This window comes from Aythya marila (assembly GCF_965140915.1).
Source record: "Aythya marila genome assembly, chromosome: 5".
NCBI classification, from domain to species: domain Eukaryota; kingdom Metazoa; phylum Chordata; class Aves; order Anseriformes; family Anatidae; genus Aythya; species Aythya marila.
Window position 1 is genome coordinate 31,743,672 of NC_139046.1, and position 27,933 is coordinate 31,771,604.

At 51.4% G+C, this 27,933-nt stretch overlaps 2 protein-coding genes across 5 annotated transcripts; one reads left to right on the forward strand and one right to left on the reverse strand.

The window, feature by feature from the left end:
* Positions 1-293: 293 nt before the first annotated feature.
* ZNF408 (zinc finger protein 408) lies at positions 294-1,996 on the reverse strand (the record flags this gene model as incomplete). The annotated part of the gene is given in 2 exon segments (XM_082761263.1): positions 294-1,536; positions 1,538-1,996. Coding segments are annotated over 2 exon segments (1,575 nt in total). The 3' UTR covers positions 294-420.
* A 128-nt stretch (positions 1,997-2,124) lies between these two features.
* Positions 2,125-26,520, forward strand: ARHGAP1 (Rho GTPase activating protein 1). 4 transcript variants are annotated; one of them, XM_082761264.1, is made up of 13 exons: positions 2,125-2,277; positions 6,199-6,382; positions 6,908-7,000; positions 17,055-17,142; positions 17,386-17,517; positions 17,991-18,077; positions 18,692-18,790; positions 19,494-19,601; positions 20,831-20,907; positions 21,310-21,387; positions 21,959-22,087; positions 22,309-22,412; positions 23,024-26,520. In XM_082761264.1, exons 2-13 carry the CDS (start codon positions 6,244-6,246, stop codon positions 23,201-23,203), a joined length of 1,314 nt encoding a protein of 437 aa, XP_082617390.1. In that variant the 5' UTR covers positions 2,125-2,277; positions 6,199-6,243; the 3' UTR covers positions 23,204-26,520. The 4 variants fall into 4 exon arrangements, with proteins under 4 accessions (XP_082617390.1, XP_082617392.1, XP_082617393.1 ...); XM_082761266.1 differs by lacking the exon at positions 2,125-2,277 and adding an exon at positions 2,372-2,413; XM_082761267.1 differs by lacking the exon at positions 2,125-2,277 and adding an exon at positions 2,537-2,560.
* Positions 26,521-27,933: the final 1,413 nt, after the last annotated feature.

Sequence of the window (27,933 nt, forward strand, 5' to 3'; positions counted from 1 at the left end):
ACAGTTAAGCAGGAAAAGAAAAATTTGAAAGGAAGGAATTGTTCAAGGCTGCTGCTTTTAGATTTTTCCCCATGGTGCACCATCACCCGCTGACAATGTAACAGACAGAGCAGGGGCCCTGCTTATTAAAACGCTGTTTCCTCTCTAAGTTGTTCCCATCAACAGCCAATGCCTTCCCTGCACCAGGCCTGGCACGTGTAGGTTCATAGCAGCTACTGAAAAGACCGAGCTCTACACCCACAAGTTACCTCTACAGCTACTATTTCTGCCTGGTGCTGAGCCCCTGGGCCTTTGTTGCCACAGAAAACGAAACAAACCAAAACAAACAAACAAAAAAAAGAGCTTTTTTTAAAACAAACAAACAAACAAACAAAAAAAACACTTTAATATTCTGTACAGAAGCTCTGCAAGCTGAGATAGTCAGGTCCCAGTCTCGACCTCCACCACTTCGGCCAGTGCTCCGAAGCCCACCCCCTCCTGGATGATGACCACGTCACTTGGTGAGCCCTTGTCCTGCACAATAACGCACTTGTCCTCGTGCTCGGAGATGGTGATTTCAATGACGTCCTTTGTCAATGGCAAATGCTCAGCAGGTCTCCTGTGTGCCTCAGGACCTGAGGGGCTGCCCTGAGGCTGGTAAGCAGCAATGCAGTGACCACTGGCTGTGATCAGGAGCTCTGCCTCATTGTCTGGCTCCAGCACCTCCACCATGAGCAAGGCAGGCTCTGCCACCTCCTCCTCTTGATGGCTTTTCCTCTGAGGCCTTCTCCTTGCTGCCCGGGGTAGGTTCACAGCAAGAGAGGCCCCTGCGGCGTTCAGTCCCTCAGGGTCCTTTTCTGCCTTGTGGGCGAGCATGTGGCGTGCCAGGCTCTGCGAAAGGTTGTAGCCCATGCCGCAGAGCTCACATTGGTAGGGCTTGTCAGCCAGGTGGCACTTCTGGTGGCGCTGCAGCTTGGTGGCCAGGGTGTAGGACTTGCTGCAGCGCTCGCAGTGGAAGGGGCGCTCGTGGGTGTGCAGCGTGTGGGGGTCCTGCAGCGCCTTGCTGCACACCATGCAGAGGTGGGCCTCGCCCGTGTGCGAGATGAGGTGGCGCCACAGCTCCAGCAGCTTGGGGAAGGCGTCGCCGCAGAAGCAGCACTCGTAGGGCTTCTCGCCCGTGTGCAGCCGGAGGTGCTCGCGCAGGTTGCTCTGCTGTCGGAAGGCCTTGCCGCAGTAGAGACAGGCATAAGGGTGCTCCCCGCTGTGCAGCCGCATGTGGTTGTGCAGGGAGCCGGGGTTGGCCAGGTGGTGCCCGCAGATGGCACACTGGCATCCCTTGGGATCAGCCGGGCCGGTCGCTGCGGCCGCGTGGGTCTTCCTGTGGATGCGCAGCGAGGGCCGGCGCGCAAAGGCCTTGCCGCAGTGCTCGCAGGAGAAGGGGCGCTGCCCGCTGTGCAGGACCCGGTGCTCCTGCAGGTCGCGCTTCGTGCGGTACGCCTTGTCGCACCGGGGGCACTCAAAAGGCCGCATGCCCCGGTGGGCCAACAGGTGGGCTTTTGAAGCTCTCCTCCGAGCTGTAGCTCTTGCCACACTCCGTGCAGAGGAAGGGTTTGTGGCCAGCATGGACGAAACAATGCTTCTTGAGGTGGCAGAGCTGCAGGAAGGCTTTGCCACACTCCCCACACCGGTACCTGCGCCTGGCCAGCTCCTTGTGGGACAGGGCACCTGGCAGGGGGGCCAGGCTGCCAGCATGACCCCGCACCAGCTCCATGCAGTCCTCCTGCTCTCCAGGCTGCCCCAGTGAGCCCTTTTCCCCATGCTCCGGGGATCCCAGCTTGGAGTCTTCGCAAACTTTGCCCTCTTTCCTGCAAGTCCCTATATCCTCTCCTGAAGGCCTGGGCTGCCGGGGTTCTTCCCCAGCTGTCCTGGCCCCACAGCCCTTAAGGCACTTCTGGAGCTGCCCACTTGAGGGCAATAACAGCTCCCGCTCTCCCGAGCACGCCTCTTTTTGCCCCATCTCCACTTCTCCTGCCGCGGATCTCGGCTCCGCACCCTTGCCCAGTCCTTGCCCTTGGCATTAGCTCTCGGGACGGCCTGGAGGTGCCGATTCCCGGCCCGTGGCACTTTGCCTCGCCACAGCTCATGTTTTGGGAGCGGGGCTCTCCCCTCCTGGCTTCGGCTCCGTGCTGCCGGGGGGGAGGCGGCCGGGGCGGGGAGCGTTCCCCCGGCGACACGCCGCCCTTCCGCCGGATACGGGGCGGCCGGCAGGGCCGGGAGGAGGCCGCTGGAGGGCCGCAGGTACCGGTGGAAAGGGGGGGACACGGGGCTGGGAGCGGGGCGTGAGGAGAAGGGCAGAGGGGCAGAGGGCGGCGGGGCGCTGCCTGCCCCCGCGCCTCAGCGGCTGCCCGTGAGGGGACGCTGAGCCCTTTTGCTGGTGAGTCGCAGCCTTAGTGTAAGGCTTTGAGGTCTGCTGCCGAGGAGCTGGCTGCCTTTTGTTGTGTTACGAGGAGAGGAGCCGTCCAGAGGGGCCGTGCCTCACAGGAACGCTGCCTGCTGAGGTGCCCATCGCTGTTCCTGACTGGTGGGTGCAGCGAAACAGGCGCTGGGGCAAATAAAACTAAGCGGGGAGGAGCTGGCGGTGGCAGCACAAGCAGAAAATTATTGAGACACCCCAGGACCGGGATTCCTGCTTGGCTGCAGCGTGGCGGTGGTAATTGGTTGGGGAGAAGGAGCCATTGGCCTTTTGGTGGTGGAAGGACGGGCCCGGGGGGTGCTAACGCGCGTCCGATGTGCAGGTTTACTCCGGGATTAATAGTAGGGCTGGAAGAAAAACAGGAAAAGGAAACTGCAGAGGAGGTCTAGAAACAAGTGGTGGCGAGGCGGTGAAACTGGAATTGGAAAAAAACCACCACCAGAAAACCACCACCAAAAAGTCTGTGTGAACAGCAGCTACCAGCACGTCATCGATACCAGAGAGCTGCCTTCCCTGGGTGAATTCTGGTAGGATCTTGTACAGGGAGTGTCCAGCAATAAAAACTGTGTTTTAAAGGGCCGCGGTTTCTCTCTTTCTGCAGAACGTGCTGTTCTGCACATCTCTGTCTTAGCCAAAAAGTCAGTTTTTATTAGAGAGCCAAGGACATGGCTCAGCAAGCATTGAGATCACCAGGAAAGGTGCAGAAAACACTTGGAAAAATGGAAGGAGTTGTCTTGTTAGAGCCTGGCTTCTGGTGTCAGGAGTGATTCTCGAGGTTTTAAATGCTTGAGCAGGCTTCGTAGTTTTTAAATCTAGCTGCATCGCTTTCCTTACATTTTCATTGGCTGTGCAGGGTGTGCGATTTGCATCTTGCCAGGACATTTATCTAAGAACCGTGGGGCTCTTAAATTGTGTTACATCTGCTAAAAGGCTGGTGTTTTTTTTTGACAGCTGTTTCACCCTTATACTGATGCAGGACGCACTTTCTGTTTAACAACAGGTCCTGCTTCCAGGTCAGTTTTGGCTAGACAGGGAAAAGATCTTGTGCAGCTGTTCTGTCAGAAAATAAAATGTGTGCCCTCATGCTAAGATCCCTATTTAATTTCTTACATCTGAACCTTCAGCTCCAGGTCTCTTTCTCAGTGCCCACGAGTTCCTGGGCACTGAGAGGCTTGTGTTTCTCTGAACTGCTCTGATGTGGGAGATGCTGTGCTATTGGCTTTTGCACAGTTGGTAAAGGACTGGGGGAACTTCTGTGAGAAGCCTTCTGGAATCCCCTGGGCCCTACAGGCTGGTTCACAAGCAGAGCCTGCGATCTGTGAGGATTGGATCCTCTTTCCATTAACATTTCTGTCGTGAAGCACTAACCTAGAGCTGAGCAATGGAGCTGCCTGCCCCGTAGAGAAAAAAAAAAAAAAGCAGATACCTGGCAAGTCTGGCAAGGGTAAGGACGGTTTTGGCAAGAGGCTATTTTGGCTCCTTTTGCAGTGTGGAACTGTAAGGATCCTAGCGATGACTTCCTTCTACCTCATGGTGCCACACTAGGATTAATTTCAGGAGCATGCCCAAGGGGAAGTCCCCCGGTGGTGTCCAACAACCTGCCCTTATGCCCTGGTGAAGCACTGCCAGTTTTTTCTGAAGCCAAGTCGTGATCCTTGGAGCGAGAAGTGAGGAGACCTGGTGGCTTGCTGGCCCCGTGGTGGTGCTGCTGCTGCTCTGTAGGAAGATTTGGGTTTGGACCCTGAGCACTTCGGGACCTTGCTCTGGGGACGCAGTTGCTGTGGGGCACTCTGGAGAACTGGAAGGTGTCTCAATAGGTCAGTGGGTGCAGGAAGGTCCTCTGTCCCCACCAGGGCTGGGAATTCCCTGGGAACTGGGTGCACTCGGGGCCCACATGCAGCAGGCCGCCCTGTGGGGCCATGGATGCTGGTTTGTGGGGCCGCTGAGCCGCAGCGGGGAGCGCTTTAAGCACACTGAGTCACAGGCACTGGTGCCTGGCGTTACCATAGGAATCCGAGCAGTTGCTAGGGGTGGGGAGCTGGCTGTCACTCGGCCCTGCTGCTGCGTGGTTCCAGCATGAGCTCATGGTGCAGAGGAACCTGATTTCTTGCTCCCTGCCCCTGTGAGAGCAGAGGTCAGGCAGCTCTCAGCCCTTGCGGGAGGAGGGCAGGGAATAACTTTGCCTGGGCCTCCGCTCGGCTGCTGTGCTCAGACCCCTCGTGCTTGCCATTCCGCTGTGGTGATCCACTGCTGTGTGTATCTTGATCTTTCTTGTTTTGGGAATCCAATTTCTTTTGCTTAGCCATAGCTCCCAGCACCCTGGGAGCCCGTGAGAAGTGAAAACTGGTTGTAAACTGATGAGTAAGAGATAAGCTTGCTCCTCCCATCCTCCCAGGGAGTAATCAAGGGACAGGGGGCAGATGCCGACTGTCCAGTTCTGTGCTCACATCCCCGTGGCTGCCTGCTCATCTTCTCTGGATGGATGCACACGTTCAAGCTCTGGGGATGGAAGATGCAAAACATCATCGCCCCCCTCTATGCTGCTAAAGGAAATAGCCTTGCTCTGAGTGTCATCTTTCCACAGAGAGGTGTTGTGCCTCCTCAGATCATCTTTGAACCCTGCGCTCCCCTCGTAATGGAAAACAAGCACGAGCCTGCCCGCGAACCAGCGTTACAGAGAATCTTGCTGATGCAAGGTGTCAGTTTGTTTTGCTACAGTTCCTCTTGGCTCACGGCCTGTTGGCCCTGAGCTGCTGTCCCTGTGGTGATGCTGGCTTTGCTCGGTGTGAGCAGTCGAGGTCTGCCTGTCTGTCCTGCCAGTATTTCCTTGCTTATTTCCAGGAGACTGACGTTAGAGGGCAACAGCAGTTCTCCCAAAGAGCTGGTACCCTTGGAGGGTGCTGCGTGCTGTGCCAGCTCAGAGCTGGGTCTGATGGAGCATCGGCTCCAGGTGGGAGTGAGAAACGTTTGTGAGCAACAGCAAACGCAGTTGTCTGCTTCTCGGACCCTCTTGATTCCTTGGTCCCCTCGGTAGTGTGGGATGCTTGGTGAGGAACGCTCCTCGTGGCAGCAGGGCTTCGAGTTAAAGCGCTGAGTGCTCTACTTCTCGCTGCTGTGTCACAGGAACGGTTTGATGGCGGTGCGTGTGGTGTTCCCCACGTCTCACCAGCTCAGCCTGCGAAATCCTGTTTTGAGAAGCTCGGAGCTGTTCACTTGTGCGTGCAGATCCCAGCACACCGAGGCACCCACTTTGGTGTTGCTGAGAGCTCTGGCCCTCCCCTGTGGGGAGAAAGGGGGGGTGATTCCTGGGAAAGCTTCCAGCGCTGGGCCAACTGTGGAAAGGGCTGGGCTTTGTGCCAGCCCTTCGGAGGGAGGGGGAGCTCTTAGCTGCAGTGAGTGTGTCAGGCAGGGGCTGGCATAGCCTGTCGCCTTCCTGGGCGGCTCGCTGCTGCTCCTGTGCCAGGAGAGAAACTGATCTGGACACAGCTGTGGTCAAGCAGAGCCTCACCGAGCGGGTTGGTACAGGCTCCCGACGGCCTTTTGGGAGCAACTGGCACAAAAAAGCTGACATATGTCGGTGCTGCTGGGAGGAGGAGGAGTTCCTGCTTGCCTCGAGGGGGAGGGGAAGCACGATCTCGGGGTAGGTGAAGAAAAGGCGGGCTTGGGGGAAAATCAGGGAGAAGGGGAAGAGCCTCTTTGGGGAGGGAAACTCGTGGTCTCGGTGTCTCACCTAGCCATCTCTGCAGTCCGTGCTCTAGGTGCTGCAGGACAGACGGCGGTATTCGGGCACCATGGCTACAGACCCACTCTCGGAGCTTCAGGATGACCTGAACTTGGATGATACCAACCAGTCCCTCAGCCAGCTCAAACTGGCCTCCATAGACGATAAGAACTGGCCAGCAGATGAAGTCCCTGCGTTCCCCAAATCAGGTAAGTGTCCTAATAATTTGGGGGCTGGCTTGAGGCCAAAAAGGAGTTGTTTGTCCTGCATCATTGTGGTCAGATCTGCACGCAGACAGAGTCCCAGCTCCATCTAAAAGCTTTACAGACCCATTACTGTTGCACCACGCCCAAGTGAATTAGGCCTGCCATTGAATAGCACTGAAAGCTCTGAGCCAGCTGCTGTAGATGTATTCTTTGTAAATATATTCTTCTCAGTTCTGGCACTGGCTGCGCTTTGATGGTGACGGTATGGACACACTGTAAATCCTCGAGTGTTCTCTGTTACTGTCTCTTGCAGGACCGTTTGATCTTCCTTGATGGAAAGGTCTTGAGCTTCCATATGGGAAGCAGGACTGGAGAACTGGGCTGTTGCTCTGAAAGTCTGTAGGAATGCAGTCAACTCCTGCACTATGAACTGTTGCCCAAGGAGGTGTGGGAAACCAGCTGAAGGGCACGTAGGGCAGCCAATCCAGATCCCTTCTGCTAATTTCTTGTTCCTTATGTTTTGTGCAGAGGACTCCAAAGGCTCCCCCGAGCCCGTCACTCACCTGCGGTGGGATGATCCCTACTACGATATCGCCAGGCACCACATTGTGGAAGTAGCAGGTAGTCTTTGCTCTCTGTTTTCCCCTCGGATATCTTTGCAGCTGGGCTGAGGCAGGGTCTCTGTAAGGGAGTTGTGGGGGCATTTGCTACGTGCCAGGCCCAAGTGGCAATGACAGCTGGCATCATAAGGAGAAGGAGCACCAAACTTCTTGAATGCTTGCCATAAGTGCAGTTTTTCCCTGACCTTGGTTAAACTTGCATTCCTTCTTGGTTCTTGCTGTCTTGATTATATTATTAGCAGGACTTGGTCATTTTTGTCAAATTGTTTTAGGTGTGTATCCTTGACTGTATCCTGAGCACAAGACGTGGATTCTACGTGATAATGTCACACAAATTACCTAGTTGTGAGCTCCCTCAGCTGACTGAGTGTGGCAGCTCTGTTGTATCTGAATGGCCAGTTTGCCATCCTGTCCTTATTCAGCATTTTTAGAAACCTGAAATCTGGGGAAAAGGCCTGGGGCACACTGCAAGGAAGGACCTGACCATTCAGGGTTGCAAACATTCTGATTTCTTCTGTGTAGTTGTCTCATCAACATTATTTTAATTACGCTAACCCTCAGCATTTACAGCTGGGACCTCCATGAGAAAAACTCGTGGAGACAGTTTTTAGGTTGCTGTGGTAAGTCTGAGGGAAGGTCATTCTAGTTTGTCTTGCATTCCCTGTTTAAGAAAAAAAAGCCTCTTCAACCTGTTGGGACTTGACACACTTCCTCCTTAATCATCTACAGCCACCTCCTTCCCTTCCTCTTGCCGTTTCTCTGTACCTTGGTTCCTGCCCCACGTGAGAATTTGCAGAGAGGCGGAAGCACAAGCTGGAGTCCTCCTGATAAAGGGTTGTTCTGCAGCTGGGCTGGGTTAGAGAGGAAAGATTTGCAGGCAAGAACCTTGGCAAGAGTTGTCCTGACATTATTCTTTCCTAGGCTGTCATCTAGAATGAAGTTCCTTTCTCCTGACCTCTCATGTTACATTTTTAGGGAACAAAATGATAATGGCAAACTCAAAACCTTCTTTGTCTCCCTGTGTGCCTTTGGCTGCTTAGGATGACAGGCAGAGCGTTTAGCATTTGAGCCCTTGTGTCTTCCAGATTCTCTACCAGCGCTTTGATTTGCAGATGTGTTAGTAACCTGCTCCATGGGGCTGGACTTCGAGGACTGGAGTTAATTTGGGTCTGCACTCTGGCCTCCCTGCTGCCGAAATTGCAAGGGAACAAATGTGTGGAGTCCTGCCCTTTCAGTGACAGTAGCTAGAGCGTTTGTAATGCAAACGGCAGAGGTGCCCGGTGTTCCTGAACTCTGGGAGCTGGTGAGTTAAGTTGCCCTGTTGTTCACTGCAGACAAAGCCCCAGTGCTTAGCAGAGTGTTTAGATCGCAGACATCGATAAGACTGGAATGTCGACCCAAGCCCAGCACAGGCTTTGTGCTCTGCCTCTTGATGTTAGCACCAGCCTTTCTGCGGGATTCCTGTTCCAAGGTAACGCGGCGGCTGTTTGACCAGCTCGCTGAGTATCCCTGCGAAGGGGATGATGCCTCGGTGGTGCTGGAAAGCAGCCATTTGACACAGGCGTCTAGGATAGCACACGAAGAATTACCTAACTTCCTGGAAGCGTTTCAGGCCGGTAAGATGGCTGCCTGGGAGGTGTGCCTGCCTTCTGAAGGGCATCTCTTCCCCGTCATGGCTTGAATTTGTGTTTCGAGTGAGTTCCCCGGCCCTGTTCGCGTGTCTGTGCAGCGCAGCAGCATCTCACAGAGCCATCTGTTGCTGGCTGGCATGAGCCACTTTCCACCACTGGCCTGTTTATCTGAAAATGTCTGATAGGGCCCACCACAAAATGTGGTGCAATGCCTTTTCTGGGTAAAGAAGCCCAGCTCCACGTAGTGGGTTTGCTGGCGCTTTCATTTTGAGGCTCGCTGGTGTTGTCTCATCTCCTGGAAGTAGGATTTATGAAGGTGGGGGCTGGAGCTGAAGCAGTTTGTTCAGTTTTCTTGGTCAATAATTAATAACATTAACCGTTCACAGAATCAGACAGGGTAATGTTCTCTGGGCTGTCACTGGAGGCAAACAATCTGGTGAAGCTGGAAAAATCCTTTTAGAAGTAGCCTGTGGAGTCAAAATCTCGCTGGGGGATTAAAGGGGAACTGTTTGGTGCTGGCTGTGCTGACAAGCCGTGCTTGTCAGCACTTCTAGGTGCAGCCAACGTTTGCCACGCTGAGTCTGAAGCAAAACAGCTCCACCCCAGCTCTCCTGTAAATATGAGCAGGTGGCAGCAGATCAAGGGTAGTTTTATCCATTCTGCTGTTTATGAGCTTTCACTTCTGTGTTCTTCCCTGCTCTTCGCTTCAGAGCAGAAAGCATATGGCTAATTCTGTTTGTGCTTTCCCCAAAATACATTCTGGGGTGCTGATGCTATTTTGAGACAAAAGCAGAAGGCTGCTTACCGTCCTTGGGCTGAGATCCCAGGGTTATCCTGTGTGGTCAGAGCACTAACTGCTTCTAGCGGGCTGGCGCGTGGTGTTAATAGTAGCTTATTTTAAAAACATTAAAAAAATAGGAAAGGAAAGAAAAAAACAACCACCAAAACAAACAACCCCAGTTCTGATTACAGAAAGTTAGTGCGCTCGTTTTCTTGCTGACTTCAATTTGTGACTCAAATCAAGTCATGCCAGATTTCGCTATCACAGCTATCTGGCTTAAGAGGAAGGAAATTATTCAAAAAATAAAGTTTGCCTTAAAAAAAAAAGTTTCTGTTTTCATTTCCCCCACTTCAAAACAGCGCAGCACTTTCCTGGAAGCTCCCCTTCGTGCCCTGTGCTCCTGTCTCCTGGGGGCTGGGACCTTCCTGGATGGGGCCATGCATCACGACCTGCCTTTTGTCCACGGAACAGAGCTGGCGTGTCATTGCTGTTCCTAGGGGGGTGCCTCACAGGGAGACAGGGCAAAAGGCGCTGTTACGAACCAGAATGTTTTAGGAAAGCTTGTTTTGGTTCAGGAATTTAATGCTTTTTGGAAGGAAAGAGATGGCACTATTTACCTGTCCTTTCAGACCTGCCCTCAGCAGTTTGTTTTTGGAGCATCTTACGGAGGTTGTGGAGAGGTCCCTGTGGTTGTGCTCTTCCTGACTCTGAGTTCTTCTTTCTGTGAGTGCTGTAGCCAATAACTTTGTCTTTACACGTGGATAAAGTTGGAGCAGATGTAGCTCGGTTTCCCTGCACAAACCACTTCTGCAAAGTGATGTTTTTTTTTCCTTACATCATGTAATGCTTGGAGGAAACACAAGCTTCTGGCTGAAGGCTGTTGAACCGTCCCACGTCCCAAACTTCTGATAAGTTTAAGAGATGCTGTGTCCTGCTGCCAGGTCTGCTGTGGCAAAGGTGCTGCTACGTCGTCCCTGCCCAGTGACTTCAGTGCCTTAATGAAGCTTACAGCATGTTTCTGCTAGTCTTGTGGGAAATCTGCTGCCTCCCCCCATTAATGGGCAGCCTGTAGGGCTGCCCTTGCAGAGAAGGCTTGGTGCCAGGGTGTAGTAAGACCTGCTACTGAAATGGGGGAGCCAGGTGGCAAGCTGGAGCTGTTCTTGAGCGTTACTAGATGGCAGAGAATCCTTTTTCTTGGTGCCAGGTACCAAACCTACCTAAAAAGCATCGTTGCTGGCTGCAGGTGCCAAAGTTGTAACTAATGCTGACGATGGTGGTGATGGATGTGGGGAGATAAAATCCATCTTGGAGCAAGCTCCAGTAGCTGCTGTTGCACCAAGCAGGCAAAGGCAGAAGTTGCAGACAAAGCTTGCGTAGGAAGTAGGTTGCATCGTTGCACCCCTCCGATAATAAGGGTCCTTTCCCCTTCTAGCATGGTGCATTATTATGGGCTCTGTTAATGTGGGAAGCCTGCATTTCTGCTGCATTTGAATGTACTTTCTGGCTTTTGCTCTTTTTTTTTTTTTTTAACGGTATTTATATGATACAGAATGATGAGTTGCTTCTGTGGAATTGGGCCCATCCAAAGGCAGCCCAGCTTCTGCACCATGTTTTGAGATAAGAGACCAAGGGAATGGAGAGTTTCTTGTTAGACCCTTGCACTACTGAGCTTCCTATGTCAACAGGCCCATTTGGGTTTGGGGAGCATACATGGCTGTGGGAGAGATGGAAAGGAGATGGGGATGGCAATAAATGCCTTCATAACCTCCTCCCTGAACAGAAAAAACATTTTCCCCCCTAATTGCCTTCTTTTTTTAATTCAGAATCTCATAAGATTTTCTTATAACCTGTGTTGAAGATCCAAATTGTCCTCACGTTCCTGTTAGAAATTTGGCTTCTTCCCAAACAGTCTGTTGAGCGTGCCGTTCATACATGTCATCCTATGTACACTTTGCAAGTTGTTCAAAGGACCTTGACTTTCTGAATTTGTGGCATTTAACCCTTTTAAAAGTGGCAACATGGTGGTTGTCATTTTGTTGGTGGGGCAGATGTTAACTGCAAGTGCCAGAAATTGGACTAAGATTATACAGAATTTGTTGCAAATTCAAGAAAGAGGCTCAGGAATCCTGGGTACAGGATTACCACCTCTGTTAGTTATGGTTACTTTTGGAGAGGAGCATGGGGGAAAGATGAAGGAGCTTAACTGCTGCACGACGGCAAGTAAATGCATCCCAGTGGCAATTTGGCTAGACTCTGAGACTTTATGCTCAAGGTTACTTTCTGGAAAAGAGCGCAAAACTTGGCTTGCTATAACCTTGTTTCTGTTCCTCCAGACCAGGGTGCACTTGATGGGGCCCAACCAGGTAGGTAGATGTTTTGTGATGCTGTAGATCCCGGTATTCCTTCAGCATGACCGTGGCCTGTAGCTGGGTTATCTCAGGGGAGCCCAAACTTTGCTCAGCCTTGGGCTGTGCTGGCAATTTTTCAGGAGTCCAAAGGCTGCACAAAATTGTCATCTGAGGACTGCACCTCTGCCTCAGGCACAGCAGTATCATCTGAGCCAAATTTGGCCTGTGGGCTTTACTTGGGGCACTTTGGGGCTGTCGGGTCTCAGTGTAAATCCTGTTCCTCTTCTGGTGGTGGCCTGCTTGGACCAGTTCAGTTCGAACACAGAGATACCTTGTTGTCATGTGTGCTTCAGAAGCTCATCCTAGGATTGCTTCCCATTCCTTCAGACGATCTGCTGCTGCGTGCACTTACAGTGCAGCTGGCACTGAAATTGGATTCTCCAGCTGGAAGCTACTATGAGCAAGTTCTTCTCCGTTTGGCTGCAGAGATGTTGGGTTTGGGTCACCTGTTCCTTATTCCAGCCTGAAGCTGCGCTAGACTGCTCTGTGCTTGCTGAGCATTTGTGAATAGTCTGGCCTTCAGCCCCAAGCTTTAAGGATTTCACACTTCTTGGTGTAGATGAAACTCTTGTGGTACGAAATCCTTTCTGCTGTTTCTGAACAGCAGGCCAAGATCTTTGCACAGTCCATGGAAATGCTGATCCTCATTACACGGGTTCTTGTCTACCATTTGCTGTGGGAGACATCCTTCTGTTTTATGTTCTTTAATCTGATCCTTTAGGTTCTGTTTTTTTTTTTTTGTTTGTTTGTTTGTTTGTTTATTATCAGTTAGGGCTTTAGTCACTTGATAAAGCTTGATAATTCCAGCAGAGTTTGGATATTGGGAGTATCTAGGTGTAAGATGTATTAAAATGTGGCTACTTCAACCTCCTTACTTTCTTTTCTTGAGAGGCTAAATCCATGTTGGAATTTCTCGGGCATCTAAAATCTGCTATGGATACTTTAACACAGCACTGTGTCATAAGTTTGGCATGAATCTGAAATTTCATTAGAGGAGTTTTTTGTTTTTGTTTTTTTTGTTTTGTTACTGATGGTGGCTCTGATAAGCATCCTGAGCTTTGTGAAACTTGTGTAGAGGTGTTCTGGATTTCTGTACTGATGTCCCCTCCTTCTCCCTGACCTGGCAGCTTTGTTGCTTTACTGATGACACTAGCTCTTCACAGAACCACGGAACGGTTTGGGTTGGAAGGGACCTTAAAGACCACCTGCATTCTCTCAGTATCCACGTACCAGGATCTTCTCACTTGCATCTTCCATCGAAGTGGGATCCTCAGCTGAGGGTATTTGGCGAATGAGCAGGGCACCTGAGCTGCAGTTTTACTGGTAGCATCAAATCGTGGCAGAAAAGCTGACCGATGATTTTCAGGAGAAACACGTAGAAATATATAGCAGGATTTGCGAGTCAAGCACGTATTTTCCATGTTGGTCGTACAGATTTGTTTAGCAGAGTCCTGTCTCAGGACAGTCCTGCTACCTTGATAGGAATTCCTGCTCTGGTACGTTTGCTTTGCTGCGGGTTGCAAACCTTAGCCTTGGTGATTGAGCTTCAGCTTCTAGGGGCATGGTCCTACGCTGATGGTTTGGAACTGCAAGAATGGTGTTCTCAGCCCACGTCTCAGGAGTGCATTGGAAACAGAATCTTCAGAAGGGAGTTGGAAATGAATTTGGGCCTTAAAAGCACCGCAGCAACGTTCAGGAGAATCAGCACATCTGAGTGCCACAAGTCAATATCTATTTAGATGAGCAGCAGTCTTGACTGGTAGGCTCTGCGTGTTGGCTGCTGTCCTGCTCTTTGTTGTTTACAAAATAATAATTGGGAATTCCAGCCTGTAGGGAGGTCAGTGGGTTCTGGAGTACCCTGAAAGTATGTTTTATGCATGAGCATACAAAGGCGTGCACTCTGTTGGGGTGCTCCGAGAGTGCTAACATATATAATTGCCTCCTCGTTGGTTTGTTGTTAACTATTGCTGAGCATTTCTGGTCTGGGAGAGGTAGCAGACAGGCTGAGAATCTGAGCAGCTACTGCACGGTCTACAGTTGTGCTCAGTGGAAACTGTAGGTACTTGCACTTGCAAGCAAGGGGTGAAAATGTAGATAGATAAAATTAATACTGCAAGCAAGAGAACAAACAGTACAAGGGATGGAGCATCTGGGAAAGATCAAATGTGATAAGGAACCGCTCAGTCTGAGGCAGAGAGGCCACCTGGAGGCAGTTTCCTCTGGCAACCAAGAATACATGGAATGGGCTTTAGGTTCTTGTTTATAAACTGGGACCAGCTGATTGTTCATCTTTGATGCTCAGGAGCTGAACTTTATATCTGGAGAAACCAGACTGATCTGATACACGTCAGGTGGAAACAGGATTGGCACTGAGTGGGTTTGAATGTTTGTGTTGACAGGCTGAGCCCAGTGTGAAACTCACAACTCAGTAATGGGCGTGCTGGTTCCTGTGGAGTTCTCATGCAAAAATTCATTCGTATTTGGAAGGCAAAAAGGGCCACTCCTTTTCCAGTGATCCAAGGGACTGTAGGTAATCTTTTGGTGTGCTTGGCCCTGTAAATTATCCAGGGGAAACATGCCAATTCCCTTTGGCAGAATCGTGGATTGTCTGTTTTTTCTTTTATCAGCAATCCCAGGGCTCTTCACCAAGGCTGTGTTTAGAAATGAGATTCTGGACTTTGCATAGGCCCTGCTGAAGGCTTTCATGTCATTCTGGAGGAAGGTGCTCAAGGTTTTGGGTTCCTGACTTGTGATTTGTCCAGCCTGGAAGTCGGCACCCAGGAGTCTGAGCGGGCTGTGTGGCCACCTGCAACATCACACGAGGATGGAGCTGTACTGCAGTCCCCCACCACCAAGGCCTGCCTTCATCAAGCTTACATCTGCTTCACGCCCTCAGACCATCCATGTGGATCTGAGTTGCATCCTGTTAACTGAAGACAGCAGCTATTCTTCTTTAACAGAGCTGTGAACTGCACAGATCGGTGGGCTTTGTGGCCATTTTCTTTCATCACCACAAAACTCAGCAGATTCTGAGATGCTGACATCTTCTTGCTGCTCTGTGCAGGCGGGATCCTTTGTCTTCCAGATGGTGCCATAAAAATGGTTAAAGACCACTGGGTAGAGCCACAGTTTGCCGTACCCTCTTGCCCAGAACTTTCTAGCCTTTGTTCTGTAGACACCTCGCGTGCATTTGAGCCAGCCCTAAAGCTCACAGCAAGCTACCAAGAAACTCCGGGCTAGGCAGAGAGTGGGCTGCCGTGGGATGTGCAATGTGGTGTTGGTCTCGTGGCCTGGCTGTGCCTGTACCCGGTTGTTCCAGACCATCCTTGCATCACTCTCTTCTAGTCCTGCTTTCTGGGTCGTGTGTCCTCCCGAGCTGCCCCCAGCTGCGCATGTGTGTGTCGGTGTGAGCCTCTGCCAGCCTCTCCTGGGCTGTACCTGGTGCTGCCTCAGTGTCCCTAACCTTTGTAGAGGCTCTGGCTTGTGTGCATCACTGCGTTCTGTCTCGTGCTGTCTGGTGAAAAGTGGCTTGAAAGTGAGACTTGCAAGGGAAAAACAGAAGTGAAAAAGCAGAGGGAGTCTTCTTCTGGCCAGGGTAGGGATAAAAGATAGGCTTAGAGGCTTCTTAATGTCGTGGCTTGTGTATGTAAATTCTCTGGCTTCCTTTTGCTGCGGCAGTGGTCGTCTGTTACAAACAGGCATCGCTCCTGGCAGCCTCAGGTTTGCTTAGGTTTGATTTAAGATCTCAGTTGCTGCACGGCAAGTCTAACCAAGCAGGGTTTGGGCACTGGAGCCCAAGCAAGGGGGAGGAAACAGCTGCATGCTCTGAATACTGCAAATCCAGCATGGGGAAAAGGATATCTTTCAGGAGGAATGTGTACTAAAGGGCTATCCTGCATAAGTAGAGATCTTTGCTGCTTTCTGTGATGTGGTCTGAATGGGATGGTTGTGCTGCAGGGGAGGGAGGAGGGCCTTCTTGAATATAGCCTCAGTAGCCCCTTTCACTGCGCTGTGCTCCTTCTGATTTGACAAGAAACCATTGCTCTCAGAGCAGGGTGAGTAGCCAAAAAGACAAGAAAACGTTAACCCTTGACACTGAAGGAACAATTTCACCTCCACGGGTGCTAAAAAGTAAGTCATCCTTATGGAAATGAATTGGGGAGGTGTCCATCTGGGAGAGAACCAGATTTCCCTCAAACTCTGCATATCCAAATGATTTGTGACTTGGTTCTCACTTACCTAAATCCCTCAGTTCCCCCAGCATGTCTGCTAAGTGTGTCCATGCCCACCTGCTTGGGTTTTGTTCGTGGTGCCGGCAGAAGTACCCTGATGCTTTGGGGAAGATTTGGTTTGTTGCCTCTGAAGCCTCAAGAGGTGGCTGGGAGTGTCCTCCCCTAAGATGATGAGGTTGTTTTATCGGTTATTTGGCTCCTTTGTGGTGGGGACTGTTTTCTGCTAGGGGTTTGACATAGAATTGGCTCGGTTGTGCCACGCTTTGCAGCTCCTTCCATTTCAGAATGGGAAAATACAACTGTAGATGGAAAAACCTGGGAAGCAGCGAACAGCAGCTTGTTCTGCAGACCGCTGTGGAGAATCTGGTAGGGCTAACCTGGTCCATCTGTAGAAGAGGCTTGTGATGATGCTTGCTCCTCGTCTCTGGGATGTGGCTGGGCCTGCCTGTTTCTGGGAATTTCTTGGTTTTCAGGATGTGAAACTGCTTTGTTCCGTGTGCAGGATGAAGCTGTAGGTGAAACAAAAGCCACACGCACCAGACCATGAGTAGTCTGGGACTGTGTGCAGAAGGGGAGGAGCAGTTTTTGTGCCTGTGAGGGGCAGTTTTCCTGTGCCTCCCTGTGCACACATACAAGGGGAGCAGTGCCCTCGGGAGCAGCGTTGCAGGACTAATGTTCCGGGTACTCTGCTCCGTACCGGAGGCCTCCATTCCTACGTGCTCTGACTCATCCTGGCTTCCAAATCTTCCTCTTCTTTCAGGGCTGGAGCATGGACTGTTCTCCGTTCACGTTGCCAATTTGCCAGGCCCTTGGGGTTCAGGTTTCTGCTCCTATACTAGGCCTGTGGCAACTCTGCTGAAAGTCAGGTTTACCTTTACTGTCAGCTTTGGCAATCTCAATTTCTGCCTTGTTATGGTGGTTTTCCGTGCTCCATTACCCCTTTGCTGCCAAGACCACAGCGTAGTGCTGGAACTCCCTGTAATCTCTGGCATTTCATCTGCAGGTGATGACAAATATGGAAGGAAAGTCATTTTGTTCAGTGCCTGCCGGATGCCCCCAAGTCATCAGCTTGATCACGTGAAACTGCTGGGGTGAGTAGTGTCTTCGGAGGCTGCTATTAACTTCTTAACCCTGACACGATTCCCAGGTACTGGATGCCTGAGGCTAAATCTGTATGGAGTGTCTTCTTTATCTTGACATGTCCTTGCAAAGTGCTTACGTTCATTGATGGGGATACAAATCCTCTGCTATGGCACGCTAAAAAGAGGCCCAAAGGGAGGAAGAGCCTCTGTGTGGCAGAGCATGAAGCGAGTTCATCAGCTGTCTGTTTTCAGGTACCTGAAATTCACACTGGACCAGTATGTGGAGAGTGATTACACACTGGTGTATCTGCACCACGGCCTGACCAGTGAGAACAAGCCATCCCTCAGCTGGCTGCGAGACGCTTACAGGGAATTTGATCGCAAGTGAGTAGGGGGCAGCAGGCAAGGGTGTGGCATGCTGCTCTGCAGCCTAACACAGGAGATCTTTCCCCTGCGCCCACGTAGCCCGGTGATCATAATTTACTATTGCTTGTTTCTACTGCTTGTGGAGGTGGTTTTCTTTTTGATGCAGGCTGAATCACAGGATGCCCAGCTCTTCCTGGCCAACAGGCAAGCAGCAAAACCAGGAAGCAGTGCAAGTGTGTCAGCCCCGTGGTATAATTGTTGCTTCTTGGTGAGGCTGGTCACTGCTGCTGGGTGAATCCTGCAATAATGTAGAGCATGCCCTTAGGCTGCTGGGCAGCCTGACGCTGCTATCAAGTGTGGAAGAGCAGGGTTCTGGGGAGTGGTGAGGCAGAATCCAAAAGGAATGGAGCATCTGGGATGCCTTAAACTTGTGAAAAGGTTGGTTCCCCTGCTTAAGGCACAGTTCATCCTTACTTAGCTTCTCTTGGCAGGTACAAGAAGAACATCAAAGCCTTGTACATTGTGCACCCAACCATGTTCATCAAGACCCTGCTGATTCTCTTCAAGCCTCTGATCAGGTAGGAAGCCTCTGGTCACCCACATCCTCACAGCGATGGGGAGTAATGGGGTGATTCTTTGGGGGGGACACACAGGATGTGTCCAGGCTGCCGAGCCTGCCTTGCTGGCCCTTGCCCTCTGCTGTCTCCTCCTGTTTCTGAGCTCAGAAATATTCAGATGCAACAACTACCTACAGAACATGCAGATCTGTGCTGCTCCTTGGTTATCCAGACAATTGGAAGTAATGTGGTGCAGGCTCTGCTAATAATGAAAAAAGAAGAGAGAGAATTGGTCTAAATTATACTTAATTCGTTGTGTTGATGCTGAAATCCTAACTGTAAAATAATCAAAAAGTTGTCTGCAGCTTACTGCTGAGCTTAGGAAGGAGAAAGCCAGGGCTTTAGGGAGGCTGCTTCTGCAAGGGCTTCTGACGGGACCTGGAAAGTCTTGGCATCTCCTGGTAAAATATGTGGAGCTGTAGAGCTGCATGGGTAACACATCTGCCGTTCAGCCATACTTTCTCATACCCATCAATGTCTCTTTCAGACCCCTGCTCTGCTTGCTTGTAAGAAGTCCACCATTCTGATACCGGATTTCCTGATTCCTTACCTGCTACTTGTCTCTTGTTTTTCAGCTTTAAGTTTGGACGAAAAATCTTTTATGTGAACTTCCTCAGTGAGCTGGAGGAGTATGTGAAGCTGGAACAGTTGGGGATCCCGAGCCAAGTGCTGAAGTGAGAGTGCTACCTATCTCCCGTGTGTTTAGGGCTCTACAAGAGGGGATTTTACTGGATGAATGGCAAAGGGAAGAAGGGATTGTACCACCTATGCAGTGTTTTTTGAGTGAATGGTGGTAAATTGCCATAAGGACTGTTGTTTCTCTCCACTGTCTCTCCTGTGTGTGCACCCCAGTACCCAGTTCTGTCCTTGAGTTAAAAAAAGCTCCAGTGGAGCACCCATCATGCCCACCCACCCTTCAGGGACTTTCTGCAAGCTATTGACATTAACACTGACTTGGACCTTGTGGTGTGTATCTGCTCTGGCTGGGCAACTGTTTTCCTCCCTTGGCACAGTTCAGCTTGTCTTTGAGGCTTCCCGAAGTTACCACAATCTTGGTCCAACCATCCGTCCCTCACACATGTGCAACTGTCTCATCACAAACAGTGTTGCCCTGACCTCTTTCTTGTGCTGTTATCTTCAGCTTCTCCAGCTCTTGATTCCATATATATCTTCCTTCCTTCTGCTTTTTGTTTTTTATTTTCTGGCAACCAAATATTTATATGTGTTTATCTAGGGCTGTCTATCCCGTTTTTGCATAAGTGGAACCATGCAAAGGCTGGAGGTGTTACTAGTGTGTTAGCAGTGGGTCATGTGCAGTGTGGGGTTTGTGCTCTTTCTGGAGCTGGACTGGCTTTTTACTATTCTGTCTTGCCACAGATATGATGAATATCTGAGATCCCTGCAGAAGCCTGCCCAAGTGCCCCAGAAGCCGACACCCCCACGCCCGCCACTGCCAAACCAGCAGTTTGGAGTCTCGCTCCAGCAGTGAGTATCTCTGGATTATGTTGCTTTAGCTCTGACCTGGTGGATATGAGGTTACTGTATTTATAGCTGAACAGCTGCAGGAGTGGTTGTAAAATTTCTTGCAGTTTGGACTTCCGACAAAACTATAATCGTCCTTCTGAGGAACTCTGTGTTCATGTCCAGGGCCTGACTGACTCAGTTCAGTTCAGCTCTCTTTGTTCCCGGACTAGATCCTAACCTCCATCCTAAATTAGTATGAGGCTGTTTCTGCAGCTAAGGCTTACCAAAGGAGAAACAAAACAAGGACCATGAGGACAGCTTTATGCCACTAAAAACTTCGTTTAAGCAAAGGAAGTACGTGAGAGGTGGATTGAGGTGTCTTTACAGTGCTATTTTTATTGAGTAGGACTGCAGATCTTTTTTTTTTCCATATCGTAATTACTATTTTAAAAGCACTTCTACTTACCCTTGTACTGATTTCCACCACCCATTCCTGCACAATGACACAGGCAAACACAGACACTGGCAAGGGATAGTGATACTGGCTAAGTGCTGAAGGTATTTTTAACCTTGAGTGTGATTTTGCGGCTGTGGAATGAGGAGGGGCCAGCGTTGTGTGTCCAGACAGATCCTCTGAAGCAATGTGGGAATGCATTCCCCAGCTTCAACACAACATTTCCAAATGTAATCCCTGTGGTGCTGTGTGCCTGAGCCTGGTAGAGGCCTGAGAGGGGTGAACAGCTCCATACCAAGTGGTACAAACTGTGCAAGTGAGGGTGGCACAGATGCCTCAGCATCACTAGGCCTTTCTTGACAGCTATTGTGTTGGTGTGTCTTCCATCACAGGAACTGGGTGGATAAGTTTATTCCATGTGTGTGTGTCAGCTTCTTTCTGCCTTTGTCCACAAGAGGGAAAGACAAAGGCAGTTAACTCTCTTCACCTGGTTTGTAACTGGCAGCCTTGCCTTCTGGGAACCCTGTTGCCCTGGTGTCTACATGCTGTGATTTTTATAGAAGACAAAGAAATATTGCTGTGGTGTGGCATTGATCCTAGACTTGCTCCAGTGAATGACTTAGCCCAGTGGGTGAACAGGAGAGAACGCAGGAATAAATGGGTGAACTGGGGGACTGGGATAGCAAGATCCTGAGTGCCAATCAAAGGTAGTGCTTGTGTGGGCAATCTAAGGTCTCAGGGGCTGCATGCAGGGCGGGGAGAATGAGTTATTGTAACCTTTTGTCTCTTCCCACAGTCTAAGGGAGAAGAGCCCTGATCAGTCTCCTGTTCCTCTGGTGGTCAGAGAGACCATTGCTCATTTGCAGGAGCACGGTAAGTGTTAAAGGGAAGCTGCAACCCCTCGTAATTTCACATTGGTGGCCTCTCCTACACCCAGTTCCCATCCAGAGTGTGGTGAGAAACAGCAGAGCAGCAATCTAGAATAAGTTGTAAAGGCCTGACCCAGGGGGATAAGCCTTCAAGAGACTGCATTTTCATGGCTTGGAAGAACTTTTTCTCTTAGCTGTTCATACTCCCACTTGTATAAGAGTAGCAAATGCTGCTTGTACCCTTTGCCTGCTGCTGGAGGCAGGAAGAATTGCAGTTCTATAAAAAAAAAAGGGATGTGTTGGCAACTGCCTGAACACCATACAGCATGGATTTATAGTTAAGACCAATGTTCCTGGAGACTCCCGCGTATCTGATCTTTTTTCTCCATCTGCTCTCCCTTGACAGCTCTTGCAACAGAAGGGATTTTCCGGAGATCGGCCAATACACAGGTTGTCAGGGAGGTCCAGCAGAAATACAACATGGGTAAGTGTCCCAGCTCAGCAGAGCCCGTCTCATTCTCTGACTCCTGCTGTCTAGCTAGAACGGTGTTGGAGCTAGTCCAGCATGGCTCTTCACCTTCTCTGATGAGGCCCCATCCTCACCTTCTCTAGGGGAGGCCCCATCGGGGGAAGACCCGAGTTGCAAGGAAGAAGCATCTGACACTGCATAGTATTTCTGCTATGTGGGAAGCATAGTTCTTCCCACTCATGTTTCCTACACTGCCCTTTTATGTCCTGAATATTTCCCCGTTTCTCAGGGTAGGATATACCACGTTTGTCTAGTTATGCCAGAGGGACTGAAGATGACGGGGAAGAAACCTGGTCATCTGTTTGGTTTGCTTTTTTCTAATGAGTTAGTGATGGATTCAGCAGTGCTTTGCATATGCTTTTGGGACACATTTTGTCACTCTGTTAGAAGATGTTGTGCTTTGTTATCCTCTTACATTCTTTAAAATGCTGCTTCTGCAGCTCTGGGCTCTGACCATCATGCCACGTTCTGTGGAGGAGATCCTACTTTGGCCAGTGAATGCTGAATCTCTTCTTTACTTCCTCAGGCGTGCCGGTAGATTTCCAGCAGTATGAAGATGTCCACCTCCCTGCTGTGATTCTCAAGACCTTCCTGAGGGAGCTACCCGAGCCCCTCCTCACCTTTGGCCTCTACAGCCATGTTGTCAGCTTCCAGAGTGAGTTGTAACAAGAGTGTGCTCTATACACCCTGCATGTTGCATTGGCCAAAGACAAATCTTCCAAACTACCCTTATCTGTGAAAGGGCCAGTCCTGCATGGGATACCCTGTGACTACAAACTGTGCTTTCACTGGGATGCGTGCTGAGGTATTCATCTTTTGTGTGGAGAGATTAGAATTTCTCATGGGCCTGCTTGTCCCATCTCTCCTGCATTTTAGGTGTGGAGGAGGAGAATCGTGTGGACGTTGTTCGTAAAACACTCCAAAGTCTGCCAGAGGAAAACTACGAAGTGCTCCATTTACTGACAGCCTTCCTGGTGCAGGTGAGCTGCTCTGAGATTTGGAAGTTGTCTTCTAGTTCAGTTGCCAATGCCTTGCATCAGCTTTTTGCCTGCCTGCTCCCTCCTTCCCTTTGAGAAGAAATGAGTCTCAAGCTAGGAGATTGCCTCTCTCTACCTTATGTTCCTCTTATTTGGGGTCTCACGACTGAGAGGTGCAGGCAGGCATTAAGCCAGTGTGAGCTGTACCAGGGAGGCTGAAAAAGCTCCCCAGGGTGGAGGTACAACAGCAAAAATAACTGAGTAGAAGATAGGACTAGGAGAGGGGTCACAGATCTACCCCAGATCATTTTGGTTAGTGATGATCTGGACTGCAGAGGTACTGCCTGACAGTGCTCTTGGTCCTATTATCATATGGCCTGATTGTTGAGCCATAATGGGATGTGGGAAGTGGCAAGATGTTGCTCCTCACCTCCAGAGTGCTAAAAATCATGTGTTTCCCCCAGCTACCTTCTGGCAGTGGGTCTTCAGCTTCTGCCTGCCATCCTCCTTCCAGTTTACCTGGAGAGTCTGCCAGCTCTGGCTTTGGGGAGGGTAGAGGGCAGCTGCTCTGTCGTTCTGTAGGATTCACAATGGTTTCTTTTTTTCCCACATAGGTCTCTGCTCACAGTGACAGAAACAAGATGACAAACACCAACCTGGCCGTTGTGTTTGGCCCGAATCTGCTGTGGGCCAAAGATGTAGCCATCACCCTAAAAGCCATCAACCCCATCAATACCTTTACCAAGTTCCTGCTGGACCACCAGAAGGAGCTCTTTGAGAACGTGGAGGCCTGAATCCAGGCCAGCCCACTCCAGCACACTGTGCCCACCTTCCCACCTTCTTTCCCACCTTGTCTTGGAGCTGTGACCAAGCTGCCTCCAGTGCAAAGGGACCATTGATCCCCTGGGTGATGAGCAGAATGAGGGCTGTGGAGATGGTGGAGAAGGTGTAAGTAAGCAGCAGACCTCTTGCGTCAGGTGGGGATGGGAGCTGGTCTCCCGGCTGCTGGGTGGAGTCCTCCCCAACCTGCCAGTCTGTGCAGCTCCTCCAGGGCTCATCACCAGCTTGCCGCCCTATAATGACCCGCCTTCCTTTCCTCCTTCCCTCACCTGCCTTTTTTCTGCCCTCCTGGTCCCTTCCTCAGCAAAGATATTTTTTGGTTTCAACTCCCAACAGCCCCAGCTCGCTCCCCTTGCCTCAGCTGGGCTACCAGGGCTAGGGCAGACTTGCTGGGTTCGTGGCAGAGGTGTTCTTGCTGAGTGCCATCTTCCAGCACTGAACATGCATCCTGCCTTCTCCCAGAGGCACCTGAAGCACTGAAGGGAGCAGGCAGCCCTTGTGCTTCATGTAGCATCGTGCTCTGCACTTGCAAACACCTCTCCAGGCCCACGGTTTTGACCAGCAAGTGAAAGACAGGTTCATAGCACGTGGGCTGTGTAGGCCTGCCAGACTGCAGCACAGGGAAGCTGAATTTAGCCCGTATTCCTCTGGGCTCACCCACTCTGGGTACTCTTCAGCTTTTCCTGGGGTGAGGTTGCTCCTGTAGTTACCCAGCTCAGCTGTTTTTGTCCCTCCAGCAGCATTTCCAGCCTGGCTGGGACGGTTCGTGCCGGGCCTGGCTGTGCAGGGGTCTGGCTGGGGCCCTTTCCCAGACGGGAGGAGGTGCCCCGGTGGCACTGAGCTGCTGAACACCGTGAAGATCACTGCCTTGCCCTGTGGCAGCAACACGAGGCCTCTCATACTCCTTCAGGCATGTGTACCTGTGCTGCCAGGCACAGCCTGCCTTGTTGGTTCTTCTTTTTTCTTCCGTTTGAGCAGAACTTTCTCTAGCACAACGCAACAGTGAGCGTGGCCGTGAGGGGAGGTCTGGAGCCTCGCACTGGGGTGCACCAGGCCTGGCTTACAGGTTTCTGCCCCGGTGCTGAGCTCTCGTGTGCCAAAGTTGTGAGGGAACAGCTATTCCATGCTGAGGGCCCTGCCCTCTCTCCTCCTCGGTTCATAGTTCCCTTGCATCCTGCCATGGAAGCCTCCTCAGATACATCCCCTCTGCCCTCAGCATGCCTGGAGAAAACTGGGAGGTCTGGAGGCAGGTTTAGGGCAGGATGTGCCCGGTGCCTTCCCCGAGCAGGGCATCGCTGTCGGTTTGGGGTGCAGCCTGCTGGTGGCCTGAGCTCAAAGCGATCCCTGCCCTTAGCCTGGGCCCGAGGGGGCTTCTGAAGCGTGGAGCTTCTCGCCTTATTCCTCTGGTGTTATTTACCTTTGTATCTCGTGCCCTGCATGCCTGGGCCAGTCCCACTCCCTGTCGCATCTGGCCCTGGGGACAAACGGTTCGGACCAAACAACTCATTTTTTTTTTTACAAGCTACTGGATGCTAAATGGGGCTTGCCTCTTCACAGCCTTTCAGCCTGAACAAAAGCTGGTGCCCCAGCTGTAATGAAAGGAAGGGAGCTGTGAGCTGTGCTGCGGGGCTGATGGAAGCGGCTGCTTCTGCTAAGCTGAGGAGCGGGGCTGGGTGCCAACACAGGGAGCGTGGCGGGGCAGCACCCGGCTGGCTGGGAGGAGGCACAGCGGCTGGGAGCTGGGCATTGCTACGGCTGGAGCCAGAGGTGTGCTAGGGCAGGGCTGGGCCCCATCCCTTCTAGGTAGGGGGGACTTTGCCCCGAGGAGGCTACGAGGTTGCCGAGTTTCCCTCCTGCAAGAGTAGGACTCTTCCCTGTTTGGCCAAGATAGGAGCTGCTGCAGTTAGGCTTTACCAGCGGGGAGACTCCTGCTCTGGCTCTGCAGCTGGCTCTGGCCTTGCTTGCGTCTCCCTAGAGGAAAGGCAAACCCAGCTAACTTCTCCAGGGACAAACGAGCTTGGAACAGCAAGTGCCTGTCTGCTGGGGCACGAGGCCTTGATCCTACAGGCAGCTGCAGCTCTGGGCAGGGTGGCAGGTTGCAGCCCTCCGGGGCAGCAAGTGCCAGCCCGTGCCCGGGGGCCAGGAGCAGCCCTGGTGTAGCTCAGCTGCTCTCCAGGGGGAGAGCAGGGGTCGCTGCAAGTGTCTGTGTTCTCTCTGGAGTTTGTTGGGTGGCTGTTTTTTCTCGTTTTGTTTTTGTTTTTTTGTGAATTTTTGAAATCCTGTTTCCTTTTTTTAGCAAAAAGGAGCCTGGTGCACCCCCTGCAGGCAGGGATAACAGCCTGCTCCAGGTCAGTGCCTGCAGGGAGCAGATTGGGAGGGTGTTCAGGAAGCTGCCACTGCTCGTGGTGGGAAGGTGCTTGAAAATCCTGGAAGGGACCCAGTGTAAATATCCCCTTTCCTCCCAGGCTCCTCATGCGGGAGCTGCCAGGGGCCCTGGAGTAGGCACAGTAACCGGGGCTGCTTTTGCTTCTGCACTCTCCCCTCCTGAATGCCTTCTGTGGAGAGATCCCTCCTGTGATTTGAGCAGGGAACTGGCCTGGGCCTGCCCGCAGCCTCTGTTGGGTGGATGAAATCCCCTCGCCCTGGTCAGCCTCCTCGCGGGGAGCACCGCCAGCAGGGCACGGGCCTGGCCGGGCTGCTGCTGTCCTCTGTGTGTCGCTGGGGCCAGGATCTGCTGAGGGTGCCCGTCTTTGTCGTTTTTCTCCTCGTAGAGCTGCCCAAGGTCTCTGGTTTGTCTTTCAGGTTAGCAATGAGCCATTTCTCCCTGCGGGGATGGAGAATTTGCTCCGTTCCACACCTCTGCTTTTTAGCACCTAGGCCATTCCCCTCTGGGGTGCTGTCTTACCTGCCCCTGGTCACTCCCTGCTCCCTGCCCCAAGCTGCGCTGTGGCATCAGAGGTTTTGGGTAGTGCAGAGGGGGCTGCAGCCATCTGGATGCCTTGTGGCAATGTCTGCAAATCTGACAGAGAGCTGAGCGCCAGTTTGGTCCCTGTTTCCTCTTTGAAGCACAGGGGCCCCTGTGCAAAATTTTTGGCTTTGCTTTTGTTGCCGGTGTTCCCTGCCTTCTTTTCTGTCGACGTTCATTAGGTGCAGGGATGGGGTTTTCACAGTGGTATTAAGTCACATTGTTTATTTCCTTCTAATCTGCACCGATCTTATATTTCACGGTTTGCACTTTTTGTATTTCAATAAAAATGGAAATGTAATCCCAGCTCCAGGTGTGTCTGTCCCGCGGCAGCAGCTGCAGCACCACTCCAAGAAGCAGAAGTAAGGCTGGCAGTGCTGCCAGCCACCACCACACAGAGCTGAGTGAGCACGAGATGCCTCGTATGTGAGTAACGCGGGGAGGTAGGAGTACTTTGCAGGAGCATCAGGCTGGAAAGAGATCTAGAAAAAGAATGAAGTGTTGCAAGTTTGGCTCTCTCCTGACAGCAGGAGCCTAACCAGGGCTGGGCATCCAAGGTGTTACCTCCCTCTGGTGACGAGGCGAGTCATCTGCACAGACCTGCCCTCCCCGGGAGTAGCCAGGCGCTTCCCCAGGTTATCTTCTCACCGTGTGCCAAGGGGGAGCAGTCGCTGGCTCCCCCGTTAGGTTTATCATTTCTCTGACAGCCCACTGATGTGCGCAGCGCAGCACCAGCCTGCACCCACTCCTGTCAGTTTGTTTTGTGGGTCACTGACTCCTGCATGTATGGTGGTCTTGGGTTAGGGCCACTGCACCCCAGCCCTTGATGCAGACATGGTTAACTGGCTTTTCCTAGAGACGCTGTAGTTCCTGGTTAAATCAGGAGGCTTTTTGGCTTGTAGAAAGACTTTTACATCGCAAGTGATTAGTACAGCATAACAAGCAAAAGATACTGGATGTGGGAGTAGGAGTACAGAGAGCACTGGAACTAAAAGCTCTACCCTTGGGCAGTAGCAGGAGCCCTGGCTGCTTGGCTTGGTGTCTGGCAATGTTGAATATGATGTTAGCACTTGCCATTATACAACAGCCTGCTGCTCTTCAGCTTTTATTACCGATTGTGTATCATTCAAGGCCCATGCTATCCCATTAAGGGCTTCCCCACCTTGCCAATTTGCCATCTACATCTTGGCACTCTTCAGTGGGACTTGTGAGAAGCCATCAGCCAGATACCAGAAGGCATTTTTGGCACCTGTTCACAAGTGCTAATTTGTGGATGGTCCTTGTGGTCTTTTTAATTAATTTATTTACCTGCTGTAACTGCACGGTATCTCATACCTAGAGCTGAAGAGGTTCCTTAACCTTACTACTTCTGTGGGGCCTTTTCATGTGGATGGTGCTTTTGGCTGTAGCCTGTGCTGTCATAGACTGAAGTCTGTGACTGAAGTCTGTGACTGGGGGTGGTTAGCAGCCAGCCGTGAGCTGTGTGCTACCTCCAAACAGCAGAGCAGCGAGCTCCTTCACCAGCATTTGCTGCTGGCATGCTCACACTAGTTCTTCCTGCATCTTATATGTCTCTTCTACATCTTGTATCAGATCTAAATATTCCTAAGCTCTTATTAAGTGTGATAGTAACAACCACAGAGCATGCATCTTCTGTTTTTTTTTCTACCACTCTAGGAGGTAAGTTAACATTTCAGCTGGGGTGGGACATCCAGGAAA

Coding starts and splice junctions, on each gene's coding strand:
- ARHGAP1 (XM_082761264.1), top strand. CDS start 6,244: ATGGCTACAGACCCACTCTCGGAGCTTCAGGATGACCTGAACTTGGAT. Junction 18,791..19,493: donor ATCCCGAGCCAAGTGCTGAA/GTGAGAGTGCTA, acceptor GTCTTGCCACAG/ATATGATGAATATCTGAGAT. Junction 22,413..23,023: donor TGACAGCCTTCCTGGTGCAG/GTGAGCTGCTCT, acceptor TTTCCCACATAG/GTCTCTGCTCACAGTGACAG.